The sequence below is a fragment of the Lonchura striata genome, chromosome Z (assembly GCF_046129695.1).
Source record: "Lonchura striata isolate bLonStr1 chromosome Z, bLonStr1.mat, whole genome shotgun sequence".
Classification (NCBI taxonomy): domain Eukaryota; kingdom Metazoa; phylum Chordata; class Aves; order Passeriformes; family Estrildidae; genus Lonchura; species Lonchura striata.
In genome coordinates this window covers 41,995,720-42,012,912 of record NC_134642.1, presented here as the reverse complement: position 1 = coordinate 42,012,912, position 17,193 = coordinate 41,995,720, and the positions used below count along the sequence as shown (strand labels likewise).

At 37.4% G+C, this 17,193-nt stretch overlaps 1 protein-coding gene across 3 annotated transcripts in view; it reads right to left on the bottom strand.

The window, feature by feature from the left end:
- KIAA1328 (KIAA1328 ortholog) overlaps window positions 1-17,193 on the bottom strand; it is a 170,566-nt gene that overhangs the window by 21,259 nt on the left and 132,114 nt on the right. For all 3 annotated transcript variants that reach the window (XM_021538939.3, XM_021538941.3, XM_021538943.3), the window contains 2 exons: window positions 14,418-14,602; window positions 7,814-7,922 (listed from right to left, as the gene is read on the bottom strand). In XM_021538939.3, coding sequence (XP_021394614.2) covers window positions 7,814-7,922; window positions 14,418-14,602 — 294 coding nt within the window. The remainder of the gene's footprint in view (window positions 1-7,813; window positions 7,923-14,417; window positions 14,603-17,193) is intronic.

The window sequence follows — 17,193 nt, the reverse complement described above, 5'->3', positions numbered from 1 at the left end:
CATGATTTTTTTTTTTTAAGTGATCTGGAAAGATGCAGAAACCTACAAATGAAGAGGTCTAATGTTTAGAACAAGCAGATTGATAGAAATTATAATGAGGAATTAATAAACTTGACATATTGGCATAGATTAAATATAAAGTCTTCATTCACTGGGGACCTCTACAAGATTCATAAGATTATTATGCATCTAAATAAGGAAAATATAATTTATATAATCTATTTGGAGTTCTGAAAGTCCTCCAGCAAGTCTATTACCAAATACTTAAAAGCTGACATAAACTAAGAGAAAAATCCATTAATGGATAGATAACTGGCTAAAACTCAAGAAATTAGGAGAAAGCATTAAAACTAGTCTGCTATAAAGTGGCCAGAGAGGTCACCAGTGGAGCTCACTGAAATTTGTGAGGGCCTGAACTCTTTAATGCATTCACAAGTGGCCTAGAGAAAGGACAAATAAGGAAGAGACATTTGCTGATATTACTACGCTATTAATGGTAGCTCAAAGAAAAGCAAAATGTCTTTATAGAGGCAGAAAACTAGAATATCACAAAGGCTTAAAGACGTATGGAAATGGTGCAAATCAGACACTGTAAAGCAATAACTGGTTACTGTCCTTAGGTGACACAGAGGCAGGAATGAATTTTTGAAGCAGGAAACTCATCAGGTGGAAATAACTATGAAATACCTGAGAAGACAGAGCTGTGTCTGCATGCTGAGACCATCCCCTGGTGCACAGCACATCTGATAGGCAGGGATGGATAAGACTGATGCCAGGTCCTGCTAATACCAAAAATCACTGCAGTACCACAGTCCCCAAGTTCAAGTTAAAGGGCATCACCATGTACAACAGTTCAAAACAGGACTCTCCAAAGCAGCCAAACTTCCATGATTTTTATTGAAAATGTTACTACAGCACAAGCTCATATACTGCTGAAACAGATGCTGCATGCTCACAATCAGGCATATACACACCCTGTCCCAGAGTGGAGAGCTTTACATCTTTGATGCCTAAGCCCTTCAATTCATAGAGCAAGCATTAAAAGTATATTAATAATCAGGGCACCAACCATGCAGCACATAGGTTAACCCTGCATTTGCCTCCCATCCATAATGAAAATATGAATGACAAACAACTTATTTTTAGTTCCACATATTCAGCTACGAGAGATAAGGTGTCAGTGTGTGTTACTGCAGGCTTATTTTACAGCTCACAGGGTTAATAGGTATGACCAAAAGGATATTTAGCTGGTTCTAAAATAAAATAGTGAGGGTAACTAGCTCAGTTGTCTCAAGATAAGCAAGACAAATTCCATCCTAACTATACCATCATCACAGGTAAACAACACTACTGCATGGACCAGCCAAGCATGAAGATATGCTGTCGCAAGACCCTGCCCTAAGGAGTTTACAGACTGAAAGGCCCAGGAAAATGAAGGAGAGAAGAAAAAGGAAATTTATATATGCAATATGGTGGAAGGATGGCAGAGACATCTTTTGGGACAAAAGTAAGATCTCAAAAATAAAACAAATCTCAAAAAAAAAAATTTTTTTTTTTTTGACAAAGGAGTAGAGGAAAGTACAGAGGAGCCTCAAAATATTTTGAGGCTGTTTTCATTGCTGTGATTACAAATGCAAACAGGAATCACATCCAACAAACCAAAATTCTCTTAAGATTTGATGTGGTATTTGAGAACTTGCAAATGCACATGGGGAAAAATTGTAAAAAATAGTAATTAAAATAACAATGAAAATTATGCAAAGAGTTAACTCTGTTTCATAACATGATTTGTACTCTATTTTCCTTTGCTTATTATTACTTTCAAACTACAGTCAAGTTATTGTCATACCACTGAATGATGGAAACCTTGCCAACTACTTCAAAACTGACACATTTTCTGTTGCACTGAGCATTCCCAGAAGACATTTTCCCTCATTTTAATACAAAATCCTGTCAGATCCATGGATCTGAAAAAAAAATAAAGTGTAAAAGATATGTAGCTGTAATAGACCTCCCCCAACTAGTCAAGTTTGGAATAAAAGATGATCAAAAAAGACTCAAAGATCCAGTGCTAGATTAATGCAAATATCTGCTTGTTTGCAAGTGTACTTTTTGATTAAACTGGCATACATCAAGTACAATTAGAAGGGTTATTTATAACTAAGAAATACATAATTCTGCATTTTAATGAGGGTGACAATTACAGCCAACAGTTGGTAATTAACATTAATCCTTTTGCACTGCAAATCAGAATTTCCCAATATGATTTTCATTGTCTGCAATGGATACACCAAAACTGTTATTGCAGAGTACCTATTAGGTGGGCTGCTTTGACACAAATAGGTGTTCCTGTTACAAACAGTAAAAAAAGAAACCAATGATGTTAAATTTGATAACCTCAGATGTAAATACAGAATGTCACTTCAAAATTTACTTGATGTCTACAACACAAAATACAATCAAGGCTTATCATTTTCATGGCCAAACCCAATTCCAAGTTTCCCAAGAGCCAGGCATCACAGGTGAAATCGGATTTCAACACAAGCTTGAAATCTCCCATTGTTAAATTTGGTTTAGATCCCAGCCCTGGGTTCACATCTGCATTTCCCCCCTGAGACTTCAAAGCTTTTAGTGGTTGTAACCAAACAGAGCAGATAAGGAGGAGTGTTTGCCCAGTCACTATCAGTTTCCACAGCAGAACTCTGGAGCAGCTACTAAAGACAGGAATAATCACTACTGAAGGATTTGCAACTGTAGCAAAACCCTACTTCAAATTCTTTCCTTAAGCAGGTTATCAAAAAATTTTGGTTCTCAAACCTACTGAATTTTAAATCTCAATCTTCCTAAATTGCTTTAACATATTTCTATTCCTTGAGTAAAAATTTCTCTGAAAATAAGTTCCACGTCTATAGCAAATGTTGAACTTACCAAACACTTCTCTTTCTGATATCTGTAATCTTCAAACAGATTATTTAGATTTGCTATGTGTGTCTTTCCAAAAGAGAAGGTATTTCTGTTTTAGCCTCTTAGCTGTTGTTTTTCCAAAGAGAAGCAATGGACAACTCTTTTCATACTGGTCTTTAATAGAAAAAGACACCTAGCCCAAATCCTATCTGAAGCAAAGATCACAATGCAGCCACTAAATGAAGACTCTAGGAAACTGCTGAGGTGTTCACCACCTGGGTCAGGCAACTGGAGGGGGATCAGTGTCAGGTACAGGTAAATGAAAAGGTAGAAAAGGAGAACTGTGAGCAGTAAGCCAAGAATCCTACAATGCACTTCTTACAAAGAGCTGTAAAATTCACATTTATTTTGTAAGTATGGGATAGATGGGTTATTTCTACATATAGAGGTGCTCAACTAAAATCAAGATAAGTGATATTAATGTCCTATGGTCAGTATTATTGAACCTCGAAAGCAATAAAGTATGAGTCGATAAATATTACATTTGCAACATAGTTAACATTCTTCTACTGTCTCTGGCACTTATTACACATTGTAACCGCAAGTCTACAATACATTATTCATATTTGGGGTGTCACTGAGTGATGGATTGCTGTAAGAGAGGCTGTCCTTTAAATAAATCAACAAATAAAAATGCAAATGTTAACATTTTCAGCCACAACTTTTTCCATCTTGAATGGGGAATGAAAATTTCACATTATATCGACAGCCAGCAGAGAGAACAATTAACAACCTACATTGTGAATAAGAGAGATTAATTTGCCAATGTCTGGTTTTATCACTTGCATATGGAACTACATTGGACTTTTTGCACTGCTGGCTTTCTCAGGGAGTAGGCAAAACTTGTGTCTCCTACCACTTTCAGAAACTAACTCACTCCCCTACTCTAAACATCCTCTAAATCTCTTTAAATGTTCCTAAGTTAAATCTGGAATGGAAGTTTCCTGCTCCTTTTGAATCTTGAGTCGTGTCTGATCTTGAGAAAAAAAAATCTATTTCTTTGGCAGTGCTTGCTTAGATCTTACAGTCTAAAGAACTTCAGAAATTGTCTTGATACCCGTATTTAAGCATCCAAAATGCAAAGATGTGAAAATCAACTACCACATAAGTAAGACAAACCTTGAATCTCATCATTGTCGTATTTCCTAACACTCAGCACAACAGATCTACTTTAGACAATTCCAGTGTGCACTATTAAGTATACAATCCTGCACATTATATTTTACATCAGATATTAATTTGCTTAAAAGTCCCTGAGTACACATTCACCTGAGATGTGCTGGGCAATTGGGTAAATAGTTTTGTTTTTAAAATGTCCCCAAACACAAATTTACACAACACAATCTGCTTATAAGAACTTCAACAGGCCACTGTAGTCTAACAGATAACAGTACAGCTCAAATACAGCATTTGTATTGCAAGAACTTCTAAATCTCTTCTTTTATTGGCCACGAGAAACTTCCCTCCAAGACAAAGCATTCAGTAAGTATGAAAGCTTTGATCTGAAACTGCAACCAAAAACCCAAGACTTAATGCTGAAATCTCTGACTATCACACAGTCCCTTAATTTACCTGTTCTTGAATTCGTTTTGTCCAAAGTGAAAAACTCTACAGGAGAATTATCTGTTTCCATGGTGAGCAAAACAAACTTGGCCTGTGTCTTTTTAGGTGCTTAATTTCCACAGTGTTATAGGACTTACTGTGCCAAACTCCACGCTACGTGGGGAGAGCCTGACAATTGCAACAGAGCTGTAATCAAATTAAATGGCATTTCAGAATGTACAATTTACAACTTCCTTTTTTTTTTATTTGCCCAGAAATAGCTGAATACTTTAATTTAGTGCATTTTTCCTCCTGTATGCAATACAACATTTGTTTTGCTGAAGTAAGTACCTGAGAATAACTAGAATAACTAAGGTAAGATCTAGTTTATGTAAAAATTTCATTACCGAATGAAAGCATCAATATGCCAGTACTTGCCCTGTGCTTCAGTACTTCCCCTGTTCTTCCCCCTCCAGTTCAGCAGAAACACAGACACTCTCTTCTAGGCAAATACCAGTTATGAAAAAATGCAACTGGTCACCAAAAAGGTAATATTTAACACAGAGTAACCATGCTTTAGGAACAAGCTCTTCCAAATTTGCACAGCCCCAATCTTGCCTGTGAATTTTTTTTCCCAAATATATTTGCTTTGGTCTAGATAAATGAGCACATGGATTAGAAGAACTTTCCAGACCTGCTGTGAACATAATTTCAAGGGCCTCATGCAAGTGTAGACACTTGGCTTAAGAATACTGGATAACCAAACTTGCAGTGTTTGGCCATGCTATGGAAGGCAGCGATAGTCATGCACAAAAGCCTGACAGGTAAACAAATTCACTATTAACCCAGCTCCAGATGCCAGAGAAGGAAAAGCTGAGGTTTTCTTTTTCTTTCAGAGATATCACTGAAAAAATCACCTTGTGCACACTCATTTTGTGAGACTAGTCCTTCTACAGGTCTAGCACTAAGGCTCTCAAGGTTTATATGTACCTTCCAGGGACACTTACTTCTTGTTCATGACATGATTCATTCTGAGACAGAGAAGGAAGCAGGACTGCAGCAATTATTTCTCAAGCAGGAGGTAGCTGTAACACTCTGAAGCCACCAGTTGAGCCCTGCCAAGGCAGGCTATCATGCCAACACATCTTCTACCTGCCATGCCTGCTTACCCAGCCAGCCCTCCCCAGAAGCTGTGCTAGCACCCTGATGCCTCTCGCTGCCAGGGAGCTTCTGTCGCTTTCCAGCACCTTCTCTCTGGCAGGCTTTGCATTGCTGCTACTGCTGGGTGCCAGGGTTTGTGCTAGTTAAAGCTGGCACAAACAAGAGTTGAATCTAGTCCTATAAATTTAAATAGTCAGAAGTAATTAGGTTTACATGTACTGCTGAATAAATAAATTTGCTCTTAGGCTAGGGCTTTGTGTTGCAAGTTTCAGATCTGTGCCAACTGTTGTGGTTAAGCTGTTAACCCCCCCAAATCACAGATCATAATGAACATGCTGACAAACCCTAACTTTAGTGGCACAAAAGCAGCAATAATCCTCAATATTGATTAATTTAGTTAGTTAAACCTGCAGTCTAAGCTTATAACCATTCAGTGATAAATTGAGACTGACCTGCTGCCCAAGCAGGTTTTTCGATGAAGGATAGAATCAGCTTCAGGTTTCCCCAGGAATACTTTTCCATTTGCCATTGTTAATTAGAGAAGGCCAGGAGTAAGGGAAAGCACAACATGGCTGTTTAACCTAGTTAATAATACCTACAGCACCAATGGTAGGAAAGAAAGAGAGGAAACATGGGAGAAAGTGCCCAGAAATACAGGATTTTTCATCAACTGGTAAAAAAATACTCTAAAGATGACAGCTAATCAGACTCCTTTTACTGATCACTTTACCTGGTATGATTTCTAACAGCATACTTCAACAAATATTTTACTCCCCTCTGTGGAAAAGAATAGGCCATCAATCCTCTTGAATAAAATTTCTCAGAAATCTTCATATGATGTGCATAATTATATCTACTCCTCAGTGCTTGAATGGAATCTCAACCTAGCCCTATTAGACAGTATCAAGCAGTATCTTTACACACACTTTATCTGCTATGCCTGCCTTGCAAAAGTAACCACTGCTTCTAAGAGAAATGGTTAGGCAATCTTGTGGTTTCTGTTAGTTTAAACAAACAGCTACTTGTGGGAAACAACCCAATCTCACTCAGTTCTTAAATCCTCCAAGAATTATCATCCCTTCCATCAGAAGAGGAAAAAAAACATTGTGTTATGAAGAGAAAAAAACTTGTTATGTTTCCATAACAAGTAAGTACAAATTTGTCAATATTGATAGTGATTCTTCACCTATTATATATCACAAGTTCTCTCAGAAGATAGAAATAAACTGCCAGCTGCTGCCAAGAATACATGGATAATATTAAGCATACATTTTCCAAGTCCATTGGGCCAAGAGAAGATTAAATCTGATTCTAGCCCTCTCATCCTCCAAGAAACATTTAACTCTTCTCACGAACAGCTGCACATTCCTGTTATGCCACTGTACTGTTATCTAACTAGTGGTATAAAATAGTACAAGTTCATATTTCAATCTGCTTTTTTGTCGCTATACTGAAGATTTTATTATGAGAAAATGTAGGATATGATAAAGAAAAGCAGGGATCGTATGCCGTGCTTCTAGGCAGTTACCTCTAGAAATGTAATCTTGCCTAAAGAAGGGAAGTTGTTTTCAGACCTGTAAGCATAACAACAATGCTGCTTTTAGTTTTTTCATTGGAACAGAAGTGATAATGCTGCTTTTCCAGTGCATTTAGTGCAGACATATACTATAATCAGGAATTGCTGACTTAATGTGATTTTGTTGCTTGTCATTAAACATAAAATAACTCTCATACAAAACATTTTAAAAGAAGTGTCATTTGATAAAAATAGGAGTGGGGGAGGAGGCAGGCAAATGGCAAGGGATTAAAATCTTCAAGCAAATGTAAAACCTAACGGGGTTAACATTGTCCATTAAAATTATTTACAAAGGTATTTAATGTGTCAGGACTTGAAACATAAAATACTTTCTGTTCAAAATCTAAGTAAAATTAAAATGTTAGAACTTGGCATATTCTTGTTTTTTTTATTCTAACATGCAACTTAAGGCTTACTATAAATGTCAAAAGGATATGGCAGGTTTTAGCTTATACTATTCAGCTTGTGCTAATATGAAACATCATAGAAATTCAGTCACTTCCCTGCATCTGGGAGAATTTGGTGGTTGTTTTTGCAGAATCTTAAACGAGAGATCACCCAGCAGCTCACCGTGAAGAGTCATGCTGAATCGGTGATACGGCTGTGGTTGCAGGCACTCTGCTGCTGCCCATCAACCCAGGAGAAATGGCTGCATCCTTCCGAAGTCCTGAAGTTGTCGCTGTGGAATGAAGACAAACCAGGCATCAGAAGCTAAGAGATTTTGGAATAGCTGTTTCTCAATTCTACCTTACTGGGACATTGGAACAAAAAACTGAAACAGTTTTTGAGTGAGAAATATACACAGAGAAATGACAGAGAGTGCATCAGTTGATAGTACTGTGCACAGCATCCTTTTCAGGACCATGCAGAATCAAATCTGTAGAATAAGACACACTCTCCAGTCCCCATCTTACTACCCAGAGCTTGACAGACTTGCGTGGTTATTAATCATTAAGTGGCCCACGGAATTCAGCTTGTTTCACAGATGTAGTTCTCATTACATGCTTTAAGATGTTAGTTCTCCAACTGTAAATATCACTGCAATAGTATTTTCATTTAAATAAAATAGAACTGAGAATCAATTCCTTCTTCCCACCTCCAAGTAAGTCTTGAATTAAAAAATAATTTAGGTTTAAAAGTGAAGTTTAGAGGTCATGTAGTTAAATCCTCCATTCAAACAGCATCAAGAGGTTTCAGACATTTATCACATTAGGTTCTGAATATCTCACTGATAGAACCTCTCTGGGAAACTCTTCTGGTTCCACTGTTTGACCAGCCTCATAGTCAAAAATGTTTCCTGTATAGCTAATCAGAATTTTCTGAGTTGTGACTTTTCCCTGCTGTCTCTTGTGTGGCTGATGATGACTTCGAAGAAGGCTCATTCCCTCTTCTCTACACCCTCTCCGAAAGTAGCTAAAGCAAGAAGCAAGATCCATGCTGAGTCATGTCTTCTTACAGCTGAATGCACTCAGCCTTCTCAGTCTCTTGCTTCAGCCCTATGGCTGTCCTGGCTGCCTCTGCCAGACTTCCTACAGTTTGTCAGTGTTGTTTGTCTGTACACTGTGGAGTCCCAGACTGGACACAGCATTTATGGACACAGTCTCACTAAGCTAACTGGGGGTAAATGTCATTTCATCACTCTGATGACCACAGTTGTATGATTATGGCCCAGTAAAAGGTCCATCACACAGGCACATCTCTGACTCACTGCTGTTTAGCAGGACACCCCATTCTTTTCTGGCAAAACTGCACTCAGGGTTTCTTCAGTGTCAGTTCAATCCAGCTGAAGGACACGGGCATTTCCCTTTTCCCTAAAAACAGTTCTGTCAAATAATTTTCCCAACCTCTTAAGGTCCCTTGAATACTGTGCCCTGTTCTCCAGCACATTGACTGCTTCCCCAAGCCTGCAAATTTACTGAAGGTGCATCCTGTCCCGCTGCCCAGGCTGTTGATGTTAAGCAGCTAACCACTATGGACTGGATGCCAGCTGGACTGATGACAACCCTTGAAGGCTGGTGGTTCAGCCAACTTTTCATCTGCTCACCTGAGAACTGAGTTTCATTGATCAGATTTAGTAAGACAGATAGCATACATGTAAATAAGAGGCAAAGGGAAAAAGGAAAATTAGGAGCTATCTGATCTACCACACAAAAACCTGTGAATTTGGGCTTTTTAAATCTAGCCTAATTAGCTGTGTGCAACGAACATCACTTAACTCGAGTCAGTATAGGGACAACTAAACATATCATCAAAAACTGAAGTCAAACCAATTTTTAGCTCCTTATGTAACCCTGTGATGTCCAAATATTTCTCAGCTCTGTGAACAGAAGCATTATCTCTCAGCCATGCTGCAACCGGAAGCATCACAAAATGGCCAAGGAATTATTTAAAAAAATGTTTTGATCTAAGATTTATACAAATACATGCATTTGAATAAATCCAAATGTTTTAAGATGTATTTTAGGGAGAATAACACAAAAAAAGTTACCACCCTGCTATAATGAACTGTGTTTCAGCACCATGCAGTGAAAAAAATCTTGCCTAACAAAGAGTTAATTATCAGTGAAGGAAGTCTTGAAATATCATGGGGATATATGCTGATTGTGTGTCCCTGGTAACTTGATAGTGTGCCAATTCATGATGAGAAGAGTGGGTACGCATATAAAGACTGGAAGCGTCTTGCTTAGAGTTTTGACTTTATGATCGAATAAGAGATATTTATAAATCATTTCATGTGACAGTGGAATGAGGCAGCTGAATTCTAAGAAACTAACACCAAAGTAATAAAAACCTTGTTAACACGGGAGAAAATATTCGATTGCTAATATGAGACAAGGCTGGCACACCATCAACATACTACATCCACAGAAAATGAGATGTATCTCTGCAAAAAAAGACAATACATGGACTCAGAAGTGGCCAACACAGCCTCAAGGGGACTGTTCAAATACCCAAGTTTGAAAATATTACCAGAGCTAGAAAAAGAAAAAAAGAAAAGGAACCCAGCAGGAATTTACTGCGGCTGTTAGGCTGCACAGACATAAAGCAGAGGCATAAAGAAATCCCAAATAAATGTATATTTAAAAAAAAAAAAAGTTTAAAAATACATCTTGGAAAAGGCATGCAAGTCTTTTGAGGAAAAAGAAACACCCAGGAACAAGCAAATATATAACGATGATTAAATCAATAAAATTCCCAAAACTGTCCAAGCTATTACTAATTTTAAAATATATTATGAGAAAAAAAATAAAGAAGGGAAAATTGGCAAGCAGAGGATAATGAAGACCCTGTTGATGTATAATACCTGTCTATATAAAGCTGATGAAAAGAAACTACCAGGGGGGAAAAAAAAGATACAAAGTCTTTAGTCTGAAGGATATATATTTCAGGGCTAAAGGGAATTAGTTAATGAATTTATGAAGTGACTGGTAATTATTTATGAAAAGTCATAGAGAACTGGGGTGATACAAATGACAGCAAATTAATTAGATTGCAAGTGTTAGAAGACAGTATGAGACTGGAGACATTGCAGATGATCTAGAGAAGCAAGAAACATGGAAAAAGGTAGACACATTTACCCCTTGAAAAAAAGAAAAAACTCTTCCATAGTGTGGTAATTTAAATCCTGACACCAATGGAAAGAACCTGCAGCAGCAAAAAATCACAAAAAAACCCCATAGATATAAGCTTACAAGGCAAGCTACCCTCAAAGCAATTATAAATGTCTCCTAAATGGTAATGTTAAGAATACTATTTTCAATTTGGCTAACTTGGTACAAGAATGATTTAAAGTAGATTAAAGAATCATTTGAGAAAAGTCAAATAGCCATATATTTCTGCTTGAAAAACAGACAACTAAAACATTATGAAAGTGGGGAAATACATCAGTCTATATTTTAGAAGTGTAAACATTAAGAATGAAGAAATATGGATGAGGCTGGTTCAAGCAGCAATGGAATGAAAGCAAGCAATGGGAAATCTAGGTTGATAATCATAAAAGAAATCTTTATGACTTGAATAATAGTAATATTCATAAGACTTAACATTTATATAGTACTTTACATCTTCAAAGCGTTTCACTAATATTAACTAATTGCTCTATTCAATTGTACGGAAGAGTCTTCCCTCAAGGAAAGATGTCCCAGATCCTGAATCCCTAAGAAGCTACATCAGAAAAACTACTGAAAAACAAACACTATCTAGAGAAATCAGCCCCTGGAAAAGTACAGGGCTAAAATGAGCTAAAATAATTTTCCTTCTCTGGCTTTTTCTTTTGCATATAAAAAAGGAAAGTGTGCACACTATACAACATCATGCAGAAGTTATGTCCAACAAGAAGAAACAAAGGAGAAAATTGTTCTTTCTTTTGTTTCAATGCAGAGTACTTCAGGAAGTGTTCAGTAAAGATGAATACTTTACACAGAAATGTAGCTAATTGCCCAATATTACACAGTGCAATGGATCTAAGTTTCCCACCCCCACAGCAAAATTTTCAAGAGCAAAAAGGAAGAGAAACACAAGTTTCTGTACTCCAGTGCTTTTTAACTGGACAAGTTCTTAGCTTTTAGTACACATTGACATAGCTGGTGGTGACACCAATAAAAACAATTTACTGCTGAAAGAATCTAAGACTTCAGGATTGCTTCAACTGCTTAAAGTTTTGCTGGCAATACTAAAAAAGTTTGACTACAAGACACAAACACCTGCTGAAGCACAGGCATAAAAACTAAGGAGCAAGCAGAAACAGAAGTCAAAAATCAACAATGAGGGAATAAAAATTGATTTCCTAAGTTGCTCCAGTAAGCTTCCACCCTCAAAAGAGAGCAGATGCAACCCTTTCCACTCCACAAGGTGAAGGGACCACATTAACAATGCTCTTCTCCCCATTACTAACCATTATCAGGGAGAAAGAAAAAGTATACTTGATAGGAAATCCCCATTTTCAAACCCACTGTTGTCACAGCAAGTGAGCAGTCCTGTAGGCAGGAAAGCCTTCCACCATTCCAGGATGAGGACAGCTTCCTGATCAATAATTTTAAACCTGATACATGCGCCTGTGCTGCTCTGGAGAGACACTACTACTGATACAGCCACCATTCCTGGTGGTACAGCAAGCCCAAAGGCTCAGATCACTCGCACTGCACTAAGGAGTGCTTGGATAGAGACAACATCCTGGAAAACATATAAACAGACCAGACTAATACCATCATAAGAAAAAATAAACCTCTGTAGCAATAGGTCAGCATCTGATGGTTGAGAAGTTTTCACCTGAACATGTTTCTGTACACAGCACTGCTGTGTTCCAACCAAAAAGCCACCTTCAGATATGTGGCTAAATTACTTTAAGCTTCATGCCTCGAGATATCACCTTTTGGATTTCACTTCCCTTTCTCATACTGCATTGAACCAGAAATCCTAGGTCAGCAGCAGATGAGAAAGGACAGCAAAAGAAAGGACAGAGCCAACTAAGCCCAGGCTATCCAGAATTAAAAATCTTGACACTGTGTCCTGGTGATCCCCTAAGATGGAAAAAACACTTTACAAGTATGTGTGTGTGCTTGCTAAAGGAGTCCAAATATATAACAGAAGGAAGCCAATTAAAAAGGTACTAAATACAGAAGACTTCAACTTCAGTGATTAGTGCTAGGTAATTTGCCTTGTGATAAACAACCATTCAAATCAGTAATAGACCTGAGGTTGTTCCACAGCTTGAAAGCATTCCTCTGAACTTTATCAGCTCTCACAGCAAGTGACAATGTTTGTAAGTCAAATTTTGCAATGCAGCTCTATACCATAAAAACCAGCAATCCCAGTAAGTCCTTGCAAAAGATGCCCACTATCTTAAGAGATCATGCTGACTGCTACAATCACTAAATCAGCAGAGGTGCAGCTCAGTTGCTATGTGCAATAGCCAGATGCATCTTGTAACTTCTCCTCAGTCCTACAAAATGAAATGAATGAATGAATGAAGAAGAGACCAGATTGGATATTTTCCCCTGAATCTATGGAAAATAAATTACTTTTGGAGACTACCCCAATCTAAGGAACAAAACCCACCATCCAGCTGTGAAAAATCCTTGTTTCATCACTGCAGCATAGAGAAGGAGGGGGGTAGAAGGAAGAGGAAAAGAGAAGAAAAAAAATGATAGCTGAAAAAAACCATAAAAGAAAACCATCAGTGAAAATTGCCCCTGAAACTTTGCAGAATTGTAACGGCTTTCTCTTGCTTAAATTGATTGGTGTAGCAATGTTATAAAATGACTATTAGGATTCATTGTGCACAACAGAAAGTGTGAAATGTCAGCAGATTATACAGCAAAAGTAATGGGTCCTGAACCCCTGTTAGTCAAAAATGATTTTGTTTCAAATTAGAAATTGATTTTTTTGGACACAAGCCCTTTACAGGCTTCCAACTTTTGTAGCTGTGCCTTGGCAGAGATTAACCTCAGCCACTGTTTGGGTCCAAGCTGATGATACCCTTTTGAAAGTTTCTTCACAGGGACTGCTTTTTAATGTTGGTACGGTCTTAACCAATAACACAAGTTATTTGTTCCTTTGAGAACTGCACTGTATTTCTTCTCATTTTGCCATTTTCTTTATTTTTATGCTGACATATATGGCAGCCTGGCTGACAAGTTAAAATAAAAAAATATTTTAAAAATGCTAGTTCGTAATTGAACCAAGGATTATGTTCAAGGCTAAGCAGCTTTTTTCCCCCAACCTTTTCTCTTCATAAGAGATAAAAGATTGCATCTCTGCTCCTTAACTGGAGGCACTAAGGTAAGGGCAGGACAGGTTCTAGGATAGCAGTACAGACATCCCTGTGTGGTAAAATAGCAGGTTGTGATGGTGAAGTCATCACTCAAGGAAAAGAATGCAAAGATTATATTTGAAGAGCAAACCCCAATGCACTTATTCTCACCACCTTTTGGGAAGTTAAAAAACAAATCATTGAAGGAGTTTTCTGAGATTAAGGGGCTACTTTTTCATCAGGAAGAGTAGACAGGATCTCCACTTGTTATTTAATTTTTTTTTTTAAATAAGGAGCTACCACCTTCTCTTAGGTTGTTTTAAATACCTGCAAAACTTCTTCCTTTAATTGTGCATTTTACTGATATCCTTATGAACACACCAGCACACTCATGGCCCTGTAATACAGTATGCTTCCCCTTACCTTTCCTGGACTTGGTGCCTACCCTCTTGGTCTGCATTTGAGGGCTTTGTCCATCATCCACATTTACACCAAAGCCAACCATTTTTTTCTCTGAACTGTTCCCATGACTGCTCCCTGGTTTTCTGGAGTTTTTGCTCACTGGAGATGTCTTCAGTAAAAAATCTTCATGTTTCAACACCGGGACACTGGGAGGAAAGAAAGACCGTGCTGTTACATGACGCATTTGGCCCTTTAACACTGCACCCAGCTCTCTACCGACTTTTACTCTCCAGAAGCATAAACATCATGCTGCTGGTTGAGCTCTTGTTGAATCCATTTATAATTTCTGAAAGCAGAATGCCTAAGGTTTGAAGAGTTACCAACACACTTTATCAGGAGTCTTTGGTTATCAGCAGCCAGCAGCACCCTGACAACTGTATTTGGAGTTTTGCAGCATTGGGCACATTTCCTAAAGCATTAGGTCCTGGATTTCTCAAGTGGTTAGAACAGCACCAGTAGGTTGAAGACATGCAAATGAAGATGAAGACAGATTTTGTCCAGCACAACAGGCTAAAATTGGTAGAAAGAATAATTTAAAAAAAATATTCACTTCACTAGAATACAGAGGAAACAAAGAAGATTATGTGAAGAGAAATCTGAAATTTTAGTTTGCAAAAAGGAAGCAGATCACAGAATCCCATAATAATTTTTATTGGAAAGGATTTCTGAGATCATCTGAGTACAACTGCCAAGGCCACTGCTAAACAACATCCCCAAGTACCAAATCTATATGTTTTTTTTAAAGCCTCCAGGGACAGTGAGAAGCTGATTCAAGAAGAAAATGGGTGAGAAGAGAGGAAACAAAGAGGTGAGACTAATGAACAGAGGTACTTATAAACATTATAGAGAATGTATGAGCAAACTGGTGGGAGAGAATCTGGTGCAGAAGTGCAGTACTTTGAGTAAAGTAAGAAAAGAGAAAGTTGATCAGAATCATTATGGTTCAAGACGAACTTCAACACAGTCATAAACACTGCACGGATAGAGGCAGGAAGCAAATCTGGTGATGGGGAGCAATCATGACATCAAGCTTTGCAGATACAGGTATCTCAAAACGTTCTGGGCAGACAGGAGGAAGATCCACATTTCTCTCACTAAAGGAAAGCTACTGCTTTCAAATTCTGAAAATTTGGGAAATAACTCTGGGAAATAACTAATGCTTTAAATGACAATTCCCAACATATGTAAGTCATTAGTCTCTGTCATAAAAGGTTCCTTTATAAAAGAAAGTAAAGATATTAAAAAAAAAATCTTTGTACTATCCACATGAAATAATACAATTCATTCCAAGATTATATTGATCTACTTGCAACCATGGAAGCAAAAAACAGCTTTCTTAAGTTATTAGAAGACTAAAAAAATCTTAACAGCTGGATTCTGTGAACCTAGAGGTCTTTTCCAACCTAAACCATTCTATATTTCTATGATACATCTTCCTGTTTAAGCACCAATTTTACATTAGCAACCCAAAGCCTGTCACTGAGCTTTTATTAGTTACGATACAGATTTGTGGAGACTGAATCACAAGAATGTTTTACCTAAAAGCTTGCACTGACTGAAGTTACTGTAGATCTGAGGAAAAAGCAGGAAATGATAGCTAAATTAAAAGTTTACCATCAATGTACTGTATAAGACATTGTTTAATAGGGCCCACTGAGCTTGTTGGACAATTAGTACTACTCCTGTATTGCTAATGCAGAACAGTATATAATGGCTTGTGACCTATAATAACTGACTGAAGTGTTGGATATAACTTCTCCAAATAACTTCCATTTACTTTAGGGCTTCTAACTGTGTGGCCACTAATAGTACTGCAAAGTATTTTTAAAATTTATGGTGAACTAAATTAGTACCTTATTTGAATTATATAAAATTATTACCCTACTAATTCCTGCAACTACAAGAGCTCCAAGAGGTGGTTTTGGATCCTAGCAACTGCTTAAAGAGGCTTAAAGGTGTAATACTTGACCAGATTTCTCTGATAAAATAGGACCTGATATTCCATTTGCCTGTACTTGGGATGATTAACAGCATTTTAAAAAGCAGTGAGGCTGTAATTATTTGGATGCTTTTTGAGCTGTTTAAAGCACATTTGACTGCAACCTATAGTCCTCATGTGAAGACAGTGACCATTGGCTTTTAGATAAGGAGGGGATTACTCGACTGGTTCTCCTTCTAAATGCAGTATCTTCTATGGTGCAGTTAGCTCTATAATACTGAGTTCTGTTTTAAATACCACATTGGCAGACACAATTCAAACAGAAACAGACATTAAGAAGAAATACATAAGCTAAGGTATAATACATAACAAAAGCAAATGTATTTGCATTTATAACCTTACTAAACAACTAGAGCCTCATTGTTTAGTATATAATAGAAGTCAGCTCATGCTAAAGTTTTGCTTAAGTAAGGACAGAGTCTCAAATCTTAAAATGACACTTAATCTGAAAGTTGTTGAGACCAAGGAGAGAAAGGGATAATGTAGAGAAATTTTAAAAAGCAGTAATTAACTATCTAGCACAATTAAACAAAGAAAACATAAGAAAAAAAAAATCTGTTTCAGAACATAATTACTCATTCACCTCTGGAATAATTAGTAAAACGAATGATGTGACTATTACAACATGGAAATTTAAACTCAACATATGGTCAAAAGGAATCAGCTATTTATGTCTGGAGAGATTTAGCAGCAAAACAGGTTCTTGTCTATTTTCAAATCCAACCACCCAGCATGTCA